At 51.5% G+C, this 17,561-nt stretch overlaps 1 protein-coding gene across 1 annotated transcript; it reads right to left on the reverse strand.

Annotated features, from left to right (window-relative positions):
- Window positions 1-2,888: 2,888 nt before the first annotated feature.
- On the reverse strand, window positions 2,889-4,067 carry GSX1 (GS homeobox 1). Its single transcript, XM_058018683.1, has 2 exons — window positions 3,680-4,067; window positions 2,889-3,244 (listed from the first exon to the last, which is right to left on the reverse strand). The coding sequence occupies exons 1-2, from the start codon at window positions 4,065-4,067 to the stop codon at window positions 2,889-2,891; spliced, it is 744 nt and encodes a 247-aa protein (XP_057874666.1).
- Window positions 4,068-17,561: the final 13,494 nt, after the last annotated feature.

Below are 17,561 nucleotides of genomic sequence, written 5' to 3' on the forward strand. Positions count from 1 at the left end.
CCTCATCATCCCTGCCACAGAGGTGAGAAACTCTCCCTGTCTGCCTCAAAACAGGGGTGTGAGGAGGCACATTTTGTACATCAGAGCTTGTGCCATGGTGGAGCAGAGACATGGTGGGAAGGTGCTGGCAGACAAGGATGGTGAGAGCTTCAGCAGTGCTACCACAGCCCCACTCCAGCAGCAACACTCACACACTCAGTGCTGGTGTTCCTTGCATGTCCCTGCCAGCCAGCTGGCTCAATCCCCTGCTGCTGAACAGCCACGAGGGGCACACACACACGCCCCTACGGGTGCCACTGACTTCAGTGCCAGTGCTCTGGAAGAGGATGCCAGACCCCTTGCTAAACCTACATTAGGCTGTTTCTGCCTCTATTTTGCAATGACTTTTCAAAACAAGCCTAGTAAACATGAGCAGGATAGGAGGTGAGTGCTGGAAAATCTACAGGGCCCTGCTGTGCAAAATAAGGTCCTCTGAGGGGTCTTTTCTGTTGAAACTGGTCCACTGGGGAAGAACGGGCAGGCAGGGAACATTATGGGGCCAAGCACCAGGCAAGACTGACTGACTCTTGTATCAAGGCCAGATTTTAGTCTCAAACCTGCCAAATTCACCCCCAACAGTCAAGGGAAAAGGAGCCAGGAAGATGCTGCCCATGGGTTGTTGTAACTACAAGCTTGCCCTGCTATCCCATCTCAGCTGGGTAATGTGGGAAGCCAGCAGAGGAGGAAGCCAAGATGGAGAGGTAAGAGTTCTAAGGGTCCCAGGAGTAAGTAGATGAAGGAAGGCCACCAAGGAGCCTGAACACTTGTCCATTTGCCTCAATCTTGATAATGCAGCTACCCAGTGTCACCAAATCCTTGCAGCTTCCAGACAGCGGAACACAAATCAGCCCAGACCAGCAGGGTGAGAGTACTGCCATGTGCCTGTCCTGCACTGTCATGTCTAATCGTTCCCCCCACTTCCCATTATCCTGAGTGTCCTGAGAGGTCCACTCCAGTGTGCCATGGGCTGCAGGGTCACACTTTCCACTCATCTGTGGGGTGGGGCTGCAGGAACCATAGATCTCCCAGACCCACAGGGTGTCGTGAGAAGGATGGAGGGTGACAGGTTTGTTTCATGGACAGGACTTGATGTTGTCCCGGCAGTGGGACTTTTACCTGCTCTGCCTTTACTCTGATGCCCAGGGATGCCAAACCCACAGCTTCCGACATCGACTTCAGCCTGTGTGTGGAGTAGCATTGACCTTCTCCACAGGGATTTCCCATGAGGGACAGCATCCCCCTGCCTCTGTCCGGTGCACGTTTTGTACATGCTCTGGGATGAAAACTGGGTCTCATCCCGGTACGTGCAGGAACCTACGGTAGCCTAGGGACCCAAGCACATTCCGCGGAAGGCAGGGCACGAATCCCGCTGTGCCAGGCGGTGCAGCTCTGCAGCCTCGCGGGGAGAGTCGAGGCATAGGCTGTGGGCGCAGGGACGGCCGCTGCACCCGCTGAACACGGTCCCCGTGAGCCCGACGGGAGCGGGAGTCTCTGCACAAGGGGCTTTTCCCTGCACGGCCGGAGCGGCGGCCGGGGCGCCGGGCTCTGGGGGTCCCGCACCCGAGGAGCTTGATGCCAGCCCGGCTTGTGGCACCCCCGGGGCCGCGGGACCTCTCGGCTGCTTCCGACGGGGCTCCCGCTAGCCGGCGGGACGAGTCTCGGCGCAACGGGAAACAGCGGCAGAGCGCTCCGGGAGCGGGACTGGCGGCACCCGGCAGCCGTGATGGAGGGAGCCCCGGCAGGGCCGGTCCCGGCCCGGCCCCAGCCCCGGAGGGTTAGCGGGAGGCTGGGACAGCCCTTCCTACCCGGCGGCCGCGGACACCGGGACAGAGGGGCCGAGTCGCGGCGGCAGCCAGGCGTTCATGCGGCCCTACAGCCGCGGGCAGGCTGGCGGCTGGGATGGCAATGGAAGGTGCTCAGCCCAGCCTCTCCCCGGCCCGGTCCTTAGCATCGCGGGGGAGGACCGAAGAGAGCCCCCGGGGTTCTCTCCGAAGGCCAGGGTCCCAAGCACCCCGTACCTTCAGCTCGACACGGAGAAAGGAGGGCTCCCCGTCCTCTGCGCTCGCCGGAGCGGGCGGGTCCCGGTGCCGAGCCGCGGCGGAGAGGGTTGGAGAGCGATGGTGCTCCCAGCCGCGGACGCCGAGCGGCTGCTTTCTACGCGGAGAGAAGGAAATAAACCACCAACGAGCTTTTATTGTTATCACAATCATTATTTTCATCGCCATCATCGTTTCTCTGGACATAAATAAATAAATAAATATCTCCCGCGGGGAGGGAGTGGGACGGAACGGTACAAGCACAGTTGTGCGCCCGGCAGCGACGAAGTCAAAACAAAACCGTTTTGTAAAGGAAACCAAAAAAAAAAAAAAAAAAAAAAAAAAAAAAAAGGGGGGGAGAAACATAGTAACCCAAACAGCCTTCAACCCTCCCCGTCCGTTCGCCCGCTTTTGGGCACCGCCGAGTTACCGGAGGGAGCCCGGGACAGCATCCCTCCAGGCGGGCGCAGCGGCCGTGCCGCGCAGCATCCGCGCACTCCGCGCCCGTCTCGGTGCGCGGGGAGGTCTGCGAGGAGCTTCCCGGGCCCGGGGCTGCGCCTGCGGGGAGACAAGTGAGAGAGCACTATGGGGGGACGCCTGGGGTCCTAGGGAGGAGTTTATTTACACCAGGGTGCCGGGACACCCGTCCCCGTGGGCCGGGGGTCTAGAAAGGCGAGAAAGTCCTTCGTAAATTACACAAATTATACAAAACAGTATAAAATCCTTCGGCTGCGTGTCAGCACCGGGGCAGGCAGGACTCCTTCCCCTGCTTTCGCCACAGTTCCTGCGGAGCCGGGGTGGGTGTGCGGGTGGTTAGGGGGTGACTGCGAGACCTCTGTCGTCCTTCCCCGAGGAGGACGGAGACATGCGCAAGTCCTCGTCGTCCTCCGAGCACTTAGTGGTGGAAAGGGACGAGCATTTGCAGCTGTGGCCGCCCCCCCCGCCCCGGTGGGAGCTACTTTTGCCTTCTTTCTTGTGCTTGACCCGTCGGTTCTGGAACCAGATCTTCACCTGTTTCTCGGAGAGGTTCAGGTAGGTGGCGATCTCGATTCGCCGCAGTCGGGAGAGGTACATGTTGGAGGCGAACTCCCTCTCCAGCTCCAGGAGCTGCGTGCTGGTGAATGCGGTGCGCATCCGCTTGCTGCTGGGCAGCTGGCTGGACGTGCTGTCTGGGAATGGAGAGGAGCGCACCGTCAGACCGGCCGGACCCTCCGCCGCCCGCCCCGCCGCGCCGGGCACTCGCCGGTCCGCGCTGAGCCCTGCTTGCCGCCCACCCTGCGGGGCCGCGGCCCTTCCTCGTCCCCGGGGCTCCTGAGACCCAGCAAGCGCTGACAGGCTGGACTCCGAGCCCTCAAGGGTTCCGCGGCCGCCTCTCCCTCCCCGTCCGCACAGCCCGGCTCGGAGGCTCGGCGGGCAGCAGGGGGAATTCCCCAGCGCATCGTGCGCGGCACCGGCGGAGAGAGGCGCCGGCACGCCCGTCCAGCCCCGTGCGCTGGGCCGGCACCCCCCTCGGCAGGGTCCCCCAGGGTCCCCATCGCCTCCCCGCAGCGCCCACCTCTGCCATGCAGGCATGCACCCCCGCTGGCCGCCCCTGCCCGCCTTACCCACGGAGATGCAGTGGAACTGCCGCGGGTCGGGCAGCGGGTAGGCGCCCTGGTAGAGCGCCGGTGCGTGCCCGACGCTGACGGCGGAGACGGAGTGCTGCTGGCGGGCCAGGGGCGAGTGGCAGTACTGGGAGCCGAAGGGAGGGAAGGAAGCCTTGATGAGGGGGATGGCGGGCGGCGGCGGGTGCAGCTGGGAGGCGGTGACACAGAGCGGGCAGACGCAGAGCAGCCCGGCCTTGCGAGCGTGGCAGGCTCCGGCCGGCAGCCCGGGCAGCGGGTGCGAGGGGTGCACGGCGTAGGGGAAGAGCGGCGGCGGAGGACTGCCCTCCCCCTTCTTCTCGCCCGCCTCCCGCAGCACCAGCGAGTCCACCAGGAAGGAGCGCGGCATTGCCCCGCGCAGCCCCGCGCAGCGCCCCGCGCAGCGCCCGCCCGGCGCCGCTGGCCAGCCCGAGTGGTGCTGAACGGCGCCCGCCGCCCGCTTTAAATAGCGCCCGCGCCATGTGATGGCGGCGCCGGGCGCTCAATGGGCTTTCTGTGGCTCTTCTCTTGGCATTCACGCCGCACGCTCCCTCATTATTTCCCTTGTTAACTAAATGAACTGCATAATGTACTCTATTCTTGTCGACCCCACCCACGCCGTAGCAGGCGGCCTCTCCCCTCCTCTCCCTTTGGCGGGGTTATTTTCTCATTCTCTCGCGATTTAATATTCTTTTCTTTCTCTTTATCGCTCTCCTTCGCTTTCAGCCCAGCTTTCAGCCCGCTCCCACTTGTTTATTTTGCCGGCTGCAGCCGCGGTCTCCGCCGGCGCAGCTTCCCTGCGAGCCCCCCGGTGCCTTTCCCACCTGTGGCACCAGGTCTGCCCCCCGGTGCCGACGGCCTCTCTCTGTCCCCTCGCCTCCGGGATGTCTCGTCCCCACTGCCTCGCCCGCCGCCTTCCCCAGCCCCGCGTCTTTGTTCCCAGCCTGGGTCCGGGACCTGCCCCTCATCGCTGTGGCCGCCGTCGGGCGAAGCCCCCGGCCGCAGAGATGCGCCAGCCGGCGCTCCACCGGCGAGGACATCCGCCGGGCCTCTGCGAGGGCGCTCGGGCACAGCTCAGGGGTGCGGAGAGCCACACGCATCCCGGCCGCGCTGCTGCGGGTACACAAAACCCGACACGCTGACCCCGCTCCGTGCCGGCGGCACCCGCGGAGGGCAAAGACGCCCTCGGCACATTCCGCGTGTCTTTACCCCCGTTCCCCGTGCCCGGTCCCAGCGGTGACACCTGCCATCGCTCCGTGGCACCCACGTGCGGCGGCCCCGAGCCCGGCCAGCAGCAAACCGCGCCAGCCCGAGCCCGCATCGCCGCGCACAACGCGCCGGGGATGCCCGGGGCCACAGGGAACGGCTTGTTTTCCCCGAACCATGAGATTTAACTCAAACACCGCGGCGGTGGCTGGATGTGGCAGCACGGGGACCTGCTGAGCTCACAGCGGTGCCCAAACGGAGCGCGCGTCCCTCGGAGCTCCGGCGCACCGGCGCTGCCCCTGCAGCCGCTCCCGAGCCGCGCTCCTCGGGGCTCCTTGGTTCAGTAGGGGAATAAGGAATGCCAACAAATAGGAAAAAGAAATAATTTGTGGGGATACGTATTCTACCCCGATTTTCTCGTTTAATATACGGGCTATAAAAAGACAAACGCACCCTCCGACCCCTGTCAAAACGTGGGGATGTTGGTCCTTACAGTAACCTCCCCACCTCGAAACCAAACGGACTTTTTGAAAAGGAGGAGGAAAAAGGGGGAAAGGAAGAAAAAGCCTTGAAAGTGGTGCACTCTGTGTCTCAGGGCTGTGCAGATGTTGTTTTGCCTGTGGTCACAATTCTTACAGTAATCCACGGGAGTTTTGCAGAGAGATTGTTGATGCCCGAGCCAAAAAATGTACTGATGTGCACAAATGAACGGCGGAAATTACACAGCGAACAAAAACGAATGTTAATAAAAACTCAACCCCGCGATGATATAGAGAGGATTCCCAAGTGTCCTTTCCCTGAAAGTGTTAATAGGGTTTGGATTTTTCTTTTTGATTTTTAAGGAAAAGGTATTTTAAAACATTTTCCGCTGGAGCCGGGTCCCGGGAAGGGGCATTTTTCCCCGCTGAGAAGTGGCTCGCCACCGGGGGTGGTGGATTCAGCCTTATTCCGAGGGATTCCCGCTGCCCAGGGGCTGAACCCCGGGGCTCCGAGCCGCAGGGAGGCAAAGGGTTAACAGCTTCTGAATGCACACCAAGCCCAAAGCTACTGGGAAAGAATATCCAAAAAAATAACCAGTTTTTTTTTCCAGCCGCTGGACCTTATTGAATGTCATTGAAGAAAGTTTTGAATGCCAGATAAAGAGAGGCGAATTAAAGTGTGTGACAGCAGAGGATAAGCAAACACAAAGAGAACTCTGTCACACTTTGGGCAAAATCCGTGGGCTTTTTACCAAGCCTCTTCGCTATGATTGAATTAAGTAATAGGAAAACATTTTCTTTCAGTTTAGAGCCATTAGACAAAAACTTCAAAGCGAATAACACTTTTTAATGTGCAGCTCAACAATGGAATCTGTTTTGTGCTGAAATGTTTAAATGGTTTGTTGTGCAACTGTGGGCTGAAATAACCTAGACTGCAGCAAAATAGCATCCTTCAGGCCGTTTTATGAGCGCTTGAAACTAGCACAGACCTTTAATCCCAGCACTTTAAACTAGCTCCCTTCCCCGTCTTTTTGCGCCCCCCTCTTTTTTGGGGTTTTGTTTTGTTTTTTTAATAGAGGAAATTCTCCTCCTATGTTTGCTATCTCGGAACGATGGCCGCGGAACGAAAAGGGCTCCGAGAGAGGGGGAAGGAGCTCCGCGGGCTGGGTCGGCGCTGCAGGCGGCTCGGGGGGCGCGGGGGGAGCCCCTCCCGGAGCTGCCGCTGCTCCTGGGGCGGGGGCCGGGCCCGGGGGGTCCCGCCGGGATGGGATCCTGCCGGGATGGGCTCCTGCCGGGATGGGGTCCTGCCGGGATGGGGTCCTGCAGGGATGGGCTCCTGCCGGTATCGGGTCCTGCCGGGATGGGGTCCTGCTGGGATCAGGTCCCGCCGGGATGGGATCCTGCCAGGATGGGCTCCTGCCAGGATGGGGTCCCGCCGGGATGGGCTCCTGCTGGGATCGGGTCCTGCAGGGATGGGCTCCTGCAGGGATGGGGTCCTGCCGGGATGGGGTCCTGCCGGGATGGGGTCCTGCCGGGATGGGGTCCTGCCGGGATGGGCTCCTGCTGGGATCGGGTCCTGCCGGGATGGGGTCCCGCCGGGATCGGGTCCTGCCGGGATGGGCTCCTGCAGGGATGGGGTCCTGCCGGGATGGGGTCCTGCAGGGATGGGCTCCTGCAGGGATGGGCTCCTGCTGGGATCGGGTCCTGCCGGGATGGGCTCCTGCCGGGATGGGGTCCTGCAGGGATGGGCTCCTGCCGGGATGGGGTCCCCGGCGGCAGCGGGAGGTGCCGGCGCTTGGGCTCCGCACGGAGAGAACCGCCGGGGGTAGCTGCTCCCCCCGCACTGTCACACCCCCGGGAAGGGGACGGGGACAGGGAAGCACCAGGGTGAGCATCAGCTGGGGGACCCTTAGAGAGGGGAACGTCAGGGATCGCTGCGGGGGATGCAGGAGAGAGAGGGCAACAGCGCTGGCACTGCCTGAGCCGTGCTGCCCCCCGGCCATGGGTGACCTGCGACACGGCTGCCGGCGAGGGCACGGGGTGTCACACCGCCGCTGCTGCCGGGGGCGGCTGTGCCCATCGGCTGGAAGGAGCTCCCCCTTCGTTTTGAGGGACCAGCCATCGTCGCCTTTTGTGGTGAGGCCCTCACTGTCCGCGGTGCTCGCCGCTTCTCTCCCAGGGTAGGAGGTGCCACGCACCATCAATCCCTAAGGACGGCATGGAGAGGTGCGTTAGTTTGGGAGTTGTGGGGATGGGAGGATGAAATCCTGCTGGAATGGGAAGGAATCGCTATTTCCAAGGAGACCACGTCCTTGATAACGGAGCAGGCTGACGATTTGTGAGTGACTGTAAAATTCCCCAGCCTATCCAGAGTAATTATTTTCCAATGTAATTATTTTCCAATTTTCCAATATTTACCAAAATGTAAATCAAAGCCAACACTGAGCCGCAAGGCACGCGCCATGGGAAGGATTGTCCGAGGAATGTGCTTATACACTGGACAAACACACCCAGGAGCAAGCCTGTGAGATACCTGTGAATCTCTTCCATTAACCTGATCACTGAATGATTCTGAGTTTGAGTAACCTGTAACAGTTTTTGGTTTGTTTGGTTTACTTCTGGCCTCCAGTGATCCACAATATCAGGGATTCCAGAAACATAAGCTGGGTTTGTGTTTCATTTCAGTTTTTCCAAAATAAAGGCTAAACCACAGGGGGCTTTGTTGTGTGAGTTCTTCTTTATCTGTTGTCTGTTCAATCAACTCCTCTCAAATTTATAATTGTATAATTTTTGTAGCCTATCAGCAATGGTTTTAAAAGGGGCTTTAAAAAAGGAGAGACTATTTACAAGGACAAACATTGATAGCACAAAGGGGAATGGGTTTAAAATGGAAGTGGAGAGGTTTAGATTATTTGTTAGGAAGAAATTCAGAGGGTAGTGAGACACTGGAACAGGTTGTCCAGAGAAGTTGTGGATGTCCCATCCCTGGAAGTGTTTAAGGCCAGGCTGGACGCCACCCTGAGAACCTGCCCATGGTGAGGGGGCTTGGAATATAGATGATCTTTAAGGTCCCTTCAACCCCAAGTCATTCCATGTTTCTATGACCCAGCCTTGCCCCATTTCCATGTGTTTCATCCAGTTTCATCTGTTTTCCATAACAGTTTATCAAGATAATAGCTTATCTTGCCAGTCAAACCTGTGCCGCATGACCAAATCCAAGCTGCTTGTTTCTGTAATCTTTATTTTCTCTTTCCACAGCAGATATCTAGGGTAGAGATTTGCCATTTAGATCTTCAGTCCCATTGGTTTCTAACAGGATTGGTTTATTAGGAAATCTTGTACTCATCGCCTAAGAAGACAATTTGTTGATTTTGCCTTTTACTGAGGAGGCCATTCCAAAGACGTAGCTGGACATAAATAATAACAAAGTAACAAGAGGAGTGGGAATATGCAAAACCAAACAATTTTAAATAATCTTTTGTTTGTATACTGAGACCACAGTTTAAATTGCTGGTGACCTTGTAGGACAAAAGTACTCAAAGGATGGAGAAGTGCTTGAGTAATGAAGACAAGGAATTGCAAAAGAGGAGCTGGGTATTAGTTCTGCAGATGTTGTTAAAATACAGAATTGTTAGAGATACTATCCTTCAACCTCAGAATTCACCCTATTTCCCAGCCCCTTTTTATTGCCATCTTCTCCTTTCTCCAAACTTCTCACCTTTATGTATTTCAAGTCCTCTACAAACTGAAAGCTTTAGAGGTTGTCAGACTGCTCTTTGAGAACAGCCAGATTCTGTCATCTTGTATGGTAGGTAAGAAGCTGTATCACATCTGTTGTTTATATGAGGCATTTGAACAGTTCCCTGTAGATCATGTACTTCTTTTTAATCACATTAACTGGATGGCACCATCAAACCATGCTGATCTGCAGCATGGGTGCCTGAAGTTGTGCTACACTGCTTCAGTGGTTGTGAGTACACTGGTTTCAGTGGTTGTGGGAACACTGGTTCCAGTGCTGGCTTCTTGTCCCCTTCCTGGCAGATTTGGAGGGTCTTGCAGTGGATGTAGTTATTGCTGAATGAGACATGTGGTTAGTGCATTCTGTGATGGAAGAGAGAGAACTAAATGTCTGTTAGATTCACTGATAAAGATCTTCCTTTGATTTCCAAGTGAAGTTCTACATGAAGCCAACAGAAAACAAGCAGGTTTTCCCTCTCATTTAAAGGGGATATCAGAGAGCTGAAGATACTAGAGCCAATAAAGCCACTGAAGAACAAGCTCCCAGGTGGAGTTCCCCAAGACACAGAAGGCATTTCCTGGATGCTTTTGCAACGCTGCTGCACAGCCATGTGCAGAAATGCATCACCCGTGCTGCCAAAGGAGGAGTATGGAAAACGGGACAGGGTGTCTGCTCTGGATCAGGTGCTGGGAGGTTGCAGCTGCTGAGTGGCAAGGGCTGTTGAGCAAAGAGGGAGGTTTGCTTACCTGCCCCAGGGTTTTCTGTGTGCCAATGACATGGTGACAGAGCCTGAAAGCTGCAGAACTGTGTAGCCTGGTTCCTTCTCTGATGCTGACAAATACCTGTTCCTCAAGTGTTTATCATGCATGAACATGAAATGATTATCCTAAATGTTTGTTCAACTTGTGTAAAACAGACCTCACCAAGGTATGTTAATTCCTTTAACTTACCAGTCCTGGCAGTAGACCGAGAAAATTAACACTCTACACTGACAAAGTAATTTTCTTATTTTCATGACATTTTGGAGGACTTTAACACCCCTTTTGAACACAGTAGAGTATCCAGAACATATTAGGTTACTTTTGTTTGTGTCTGCGTATCTGGACATGAATTGATAAATTATATATCTTTATATTTATATTTACATATATTTATATATAGACATACCAAGTGTGTATGGTGGATGTTTATAGCCCTACAACCATACTGTGGCAATTGTATGAGAAATAATTTCCTGGAATCAGAGCCATTTGTTAACCTCCTCATATTTGCATGCTAATCTTCTAGTTTACAGCAGAATGTTTTTTTAGAGACACAAAATAACCAGTGGTTAACAAAAATAGCATCAGGGATATCTAAGCTAGTACATGACAACATATGTGAATCACAAAAAAGGCATTGCCTTTTTTTTTTATTTCAAATCAAGTAAAGCCTGTGGTTTCCTTTCTTCTGCTTGTTTGTTTTGGTAAGCATAGTGACCTAACACTTAACAAAGTTTGGATTTGTAGTTGTACAGGCTGTCCTGGATTAGTAACAGACTTGGGAAGTTTGCTACTCAAAATGTGAATGCCACAAATCTGACTTCAGGCCCTTTTGCTGTTAGATCTTCATTTCCACATTTGGAGAGTGGTGTCAAAGACTCTCCTGTCCTATGTGCCTGTGTACCCAGTGTGAAGAATCACAGCTGAGCTACTGCTGGGGATGTGCATGAGCAAACAGGCTCAAGGTTTCTCTTGAAAGAGCCCAATTTTTATCTTTAGTCCCTCCCACCATGGGCTAAGGTGGTTCCTTCCGCTGTGGTCCGGCAGTGCTATCCACCACATCATCCCAAGCAGAGCAGTCCTATATTTTGGGAAAATAGCCCAAAGCTGGGTGCTTTGATATGTAAAAGATGATCCCAAAGTATGGGCCTTATGCCAGTGAAGTTCAGTAGGAAGGCAGCATACTCCAAAATACCAGTTGGATTTCTCGGACTTCTGGAATCCGTCAGGCTCGTCAGACCCTTGAACTTCAGCTCTGGAAGTCTGTGAGAAATACTTAATCGTGGAAGGATAAATTCATGGCTGGATAAATGCTGATCACAAGCCATTGAAAATATTCTTTCTCCACTATGAGAAACAAAAGAATCTTAGCCAAATTTTGTTCTTTATGTAGTTGTGCTGTGGCACATAAACTCTCCTCAGTGTGCTACCTGCCACTGCACCTCTTACAGACATGCAGGGAATGCACTGTTTTAAGAAGAGGGAGTCCACATAAGAGCTGGTCATTGTTGGCTCTCTTTGTACTCAGTGGGAAGAAACATGTACCTGCACAGAGGGATTCATTTGACTTGTTGCAGAAACCCTCAGAGTTAAAAAAATACAAATTTCCCATCAGAAATGCTTACCTGGTGCTTTAAGGATCCAAAATGCCTGCCCCAAAAGCATATGTAAGGGGAGGGTTATGGGTGCTGTGTCTCTGTCCTGCTCTGCCCCAGCTGCTGCCTTCTCTCATGGATGCAGGCTGTGACTCTTTGGAGCACTGAACTCCCCAGAAGCCACAGAGCAGCACAGCGTGAGCTGTGTGGAGCCCCTCTACTCCCACTTTTGAATCACTGAATCTGACAATGAATCATTGTTTTTCTGACACCTCTTGCAGCTTGTATAGACGAGGTCAGAGCCTTTTAACTCTACTTCTGTCCCAGAGTATGGAAACTAATTAGAACCCTGTGTGGGTTTGGTGTTCCTGTCCCCAGAGACCAGATTGATCCATTAGATTTTAGGCAGGCATTCTCCTTTACTCTGTATCTTCTAACTTTTCTCTCCAGTTTTTCAACTTCACTCCTTTCTTGGATGCTGTCCTTACTTTTCCTTCTCTTCTTCAGAGTGTCTAATTTTTTCCATCACCATCTTCCCTTGTTGTCTGTCTTTTCTTCTCTTCAGCCAGATCAGTCTCTCAGTAAATGGAACAAGTCTTCTAATAGCTTTTCATCCACAAGTGCGAGAGAAAAGTTTTGAGTCTGAAGTCTTCCAATTATCTCCTCCAAAAGACAAAACTAGAAGGGTTGATACAGTGTTCTCCAAATTTTCCACATTGCCCAGATGCAGGGCTAGGAAAACAAACAAACAAACAAACAAAAACAAACCAACAAAACCCCAAACAGATGAGGAGACTCTGCTGTCTTGGTCACAGACACATAAAAAAAGCAGTAGGTTAAGCTTGCCAGAAAAAACAGGCTGGGGGAAAAGGAATGTGGCAATCAGGAAGAGAAGGAGATAAACTCAGAAATTTCAGTAGATGTCAGGAGACTAATTGTTTTCAGAGGTAAACAAATATTTAGATCCAATCTTCAGCACCAACTGGAAAAGCTCAGCAATTGAACAAATTGTCCATTCTTCTCAAGAGATTTTAATCAAACTTCCCCTTGTTCTCTTTTGACAGATCAGATGTTCTACACCAATAAAAAACAGACTGAGGTGTGCCTGCCATGATTTTCCATCTCACTTGTCCTGTGGACACTCTGTGTCTTTTATTGCATCAAATCCCTTCCAGCAGTACAACCAACCTCACATCAGGGGAACTCCTTCACCCTTCAGAAGGAAAGTTCTTTTTTATCACTGGTGGTCTCAAAACTACACCTTCCTTTCTGAAGCTGAGGCAGAGAAGGAAGGCTCCTGCTTCTGTATTGCTGCATGCATCAGCAAGGCTTCTCTGCTTCTTCATAGAGCAACATGATTTAGATCAATGGCAAAAATCTCCCTTTTGAGGGAGGAGACCTTCAAAGGGAATTACTGCAGTGGTGTCATGGGATAGGCAAAAAGAGCACGTGGGTTGTGCCTGTCTGTTCAGGACCTGTCTGTAGCTGAGATGCCCCTTTGAGACACGTGTTTGCAGTCTAAGTTAGATGCCAAAAATACTTTGCAGGCATGACAAAAACTCCCATGTAAAACCTGCTCAGAATTAAGCTGAACATTCAGTGAAGGGTGCTACTATAGAGTCAAAATCATGGCAAGTGTTTTCCACTCTCTGAAAACCAAAGAAATAACAATGATGCTAGTAAAACCTTTAAAAAATTATTATCCAAACCACAAATACACACACATAGAAGCAATCCCAAGTCTGAAAATCACCACTGTGGCTTCCATGAAGCCTTCCAGCATGCAGAATTTGATTCAGCTGTTTGTTAGCTCAGGTTATTTGTCAGGGATCAAAACAACACTGTAATGCCCTTCTGAGACCAGCTCATCCTGTAGACCCCTGGTCACTCCAGTGTGAATCATCACAGGTCCTGTCACATCTCTGTCAGAGCTTGGAAATGCTGTGTGAGGGTTAAAGAACACTTTCTTGTATGTTTGGTTCATACTTCACCTAGTTGTATGGGCTTGTTCAACCCAGGCAATGTGAGCAAAGCAGAACAAGTCCAACATTCCTTGTACATGTCCCTTTGGTGGCCCCTTCAGTTATGCTTGGAAGTGAGAAATGGGGAAAGTCATCTCTGCTGCAGCTCCCATGATACGGGGGGAAGGCAGCCAAGATGTGGAAGTGCACAAGGGGAAGAGCTCTGCTACCTCCAGCTCCAAAAAATATTATTTTTACTGTTTAAAATTTTATGGTAAACGTGAGGGAATAATCAAGAATTAAATGATAATGTATAAAATGTTATGATAAAAAGGAGGGAATAATCAAGAAAAATTTTCCCCTTGTTGTGGAAAAATGTCCCCAGCAGACTCTCACAGAATAGCTCAGGAGAGAGAGGCTCATATTTCACTAGAACTAAAAACTAACAAAGGACAACAACCAAAAAAAAACCCCAGCCCTTTCATTTAACATATTTTAAAAGTGGTGCCATTTATGATGCATATCCCATTTGCTTTTTGTTTCTCGGATCAACATATCCATACCTGCTCTGTCACTCTTCCCCTGTATTGTTTCACATCCTCTCCTGGGCAGCTGGGCATGGTGCATGGCTCCTGACCTTTAGCCACCTCTCAGCATCCTAACAGGACCAATGCTGAGAGACTGTGGGCCCTTACAAGTGAAAAACTAATACATCTGTGCTTCCTTGCCTCAAACTAAACTTTATTTCTTAAGTATTATCACATCTTCAGGTTCCTGGTCAGATGTGTTTTGAAGTCAGTGGGAGAACTGCCATTGTTCCAATGAATACCTATCACCTTGCAATACTTTCCAGGGGTTTGTTGTTGTCCCCTTTTCTAGGAACTTGTTTTGTGCTGTTCTTCACACCAGCTGAGTAAAAACACTCAGCAATCTCTGATCCTCCTTCCACTTCATGGTGCATCTTGACAAACCTCTATTTCCCATTCTGACACCAGGGAGCACAGCCCAGCCATCCTCTCCACATCCCACAAGTGCCAACAGCAGCAGCAGAAGTTGCTGAGCTGTGCTCAGACTTCTGGGAAGCCTTCAAGACTAGATACATTTAATCACATCCTACATGTGATTAAACCCAAGGTAGAGGCTAATGTCAGGCAATACATCTTGATTATTTTTGTGTTTATATTAGCTTTTTATAGGGAGCAATATTTCAATTATCTTGGAACAACCCTCTGGCCATCTCCTCATATCATACTCAGGCTTGGTCGACTGAATGGTTTAAGTGCATGTGAGCAGGGTGCCATCTGCAAAAGAACAAAAAGGGAAGCTTTGCCCAGGAGGGACATGAAGTGGGTACAACCTGTTAAATGTGGCCATGAGGACCTGAACCAGCTACTGGGTTCTCAAGAAGCAGCAAAGCAGAAGCACAGTGGATGCACTGGCTCCAAATCCTGTTCAGAAGACAGTCTCTTATCTGAAAACTAACATAGAAGAAGGTGTTGCAGAGACTTCAGGCTACACTCCTGCCCCTGCTGTGCTGCAATGCTGCTGGGGAGGGGGCTGCACCCCAGCAGACAAATGTCACCCATCCTTGGGGACAAGCACATTGTCTCCATAGCCACACCTTCCAAATTCACCATGCTGAGCCTGTGGCTGTTTCTAAATTACTGAGTGGATGGAAAGCTGAGCTGCAATGGAAAAACACTACATCTAAAACCTAAGTACTTATTACTAAATACTTATTCTACTCCTAATAACTGTCTACGTTTTGACCACTTTGCTGTAAAGATAACAAGAATCTGGGTCTCTAAACCCATCTTTCTCTGCTAGGACATCACTGAGAGCCATGGATGAGACTTGCACAATGCTCATTTCAGCCCTGGAACAGAGGAAGCCACCATCAGTGTATGGCCTGTCCCCATCCACCTGCACAGTTGTGTTTATCTCCTGGTAGCTCGCTTTTATGAAGATTCATGTCCAAAAAAAGAGTGTGAAGCAGAGTACACCTAGCTCACTGCTACATGCTTTGGCTTCTCTGGGAGGACAATTGCCCTGCACAATGCAGCATTTCTGCCAGCACAGAAGGCTGAGCCCCAAAGAGAGAATAATAAGGTGCCTGAGTCATGTTTGTTAACTCCTCATGCATTAGAGAACTGTGTCCCCAGAAGCAGGAAAGCCCTAAAGAACAAAGGTGTTAGAGCCCAGAAACCAGCACAGCCTCATTTTCACCTTATGCAGTACAATACAGCCACATTACTACATAGACCTGATGATGAAAAAAGTGGTATTTTTAATCTTTGGTAGCTCTAGGAATAGGACAAGTCTCTGAATTTACAGGTTTTACATTGGCTGATATTTTACAGACTTTTTTGTTAGTATCATTAGAATAGAATAAACTTGTGGCAGATAAGGATGTTAGTGCAATACAAATTATTAATGCAATTAATAAAAGGATATTTGTCTTTCTATGGCAGAAGATGAAAACTAGACACAAACATATTTTTGAACTTCTTTTCTGCATATGTCTCAAAGGTCCCTTTGTCCACTTTCTAGATTGCTCACAGAAATGCCTTTCTCAAGCAGTGACTATTCATGGTTTCACAATGGACATGGAGGTCACTATTGGAATCAAAAAATTAAAACCTCCAAATTTTTATTTTGCCATTAACTTCTAATATGGGACAAAAAAAAGGCTTTATTTCCTTCAATAATAGGTAAGGGTCAAAGGCTACACATTAAAATCCCCTCCATTAGGCACAGTCAATTGAATTTTGAAGTTGGGTTTTTTATTCTGGAGTCTTGGTTGGGAGTTAAATATAAGAAGAAGTCACATTTCCTGGAAAAAAAAACAAAAAGCCTGAGGACAAAGGGACCTGCTGATGAGTGTTCACACGACTGCAAGCTATGGCAGCACTGCACCCAGGTTCTGAGTCTCAGCTCTGAGGAGGCAGTGATGGATGATGGCCCAGTGTGAAGGCTGAGCAGTGATAAATGAGGCAGCCACGCTGAGCACACTCAGGGTAGCAGGGCAGTTTTACAACACATCATAAAACAACACTGGCTGCTGCTTTGATGGACAAAACTCATGGAGACTGGAGAGGAAATATCAGCTGTCTGTGACAAGCTGGGAAGGTCTGGCTGGCAACCGAATGCAAACAAGAGCACCTTTGATGGTGCTTCTGCTGGGAGAGCCGGAGCAGCCATTCTGCAGGAAAAGACAGCTCATTTTCTCTGTGGATTGCCATCCTTAGAGGGGCTGTAGGTCAACATTGCTGAGCAGCACAGGAGACAAAACCTCTGAGGTATTTTGAGCCTTGCTCTCAGATACATAGGTATGGTGGGACATTTGGGGCCTTGCTCCCAGATTTTGGAAAGAGACAGATGCCAAAACTTGGTGGTGAAATTTCAGAGGTTAACTGAGTGAGTTCATGATTTCATCAGTCCTTTGAGTGGACTTTCCTCAGTGAAGATAGATGCCCTCAGTCCTGGGAGAGAAGAGAATGGCCAGCTGATGCACCTACAGTCGTAGGGGACCCTCTCTGTGACCTGCAGCTCTACAAGAGCTCCAGCCAGCCTCATTTCCCTGAGACCCCATCCCAAAACTCTGTCAGCCACCTGCCAGAGCCACACCCTGCCCCTGAGCAGGGACTGACACCACCCTGCAGTTCCATTACCCCAAGGCTGGAACTGCCCTGCACGTGCCTGATTCTCCACAGGTGAACACCTGCTGTGGAGAGCACACATGACCCAGCCATGTCTGTGGACTCTGATGCATTTGGGGAGGAGAAGCAGCTGGAGAATGGACTGGGCTAGGGTCAGCAGGAGGGGATGGCTGGGAGGAGTGCACTGAGCCAGCAGTTCTGCCTGGGCAGGACTGGACATGTGGTGGAGATGTGAGAACTGTGGCCTGGCACAGGAGATAGCCCAGGCACCTCAAGAGTCTGGGTCAGGGAATGGGACTGTGAAGAAACCTGTCACAGAAACATCATCACTGGCCCGTCAGAATGGCTGACAAGAGGCACAAAATGAGAAAAAATGGGAGGAAAATGGCTGAAGTAGAAACTGTGGTACTAAGGAGATAATGGGATGAGGATGGTCAGAAGGAGTCAGATGGGGGCAGGAGGCT

This window comes from Melospiza georgiana, chromosome 2 (assembly GCF_028018845.1).
Source record: "Melospiza georgiana isolate bMelGeo1 chromosome 2, bMelGeo1.pri, whole genome shotgun sequence".
NCBI lineage: Eukaryota > Metazoa > Chordata > Aves > Passeriformes > Passerellidae > Melospiza > Melospiza georgiana.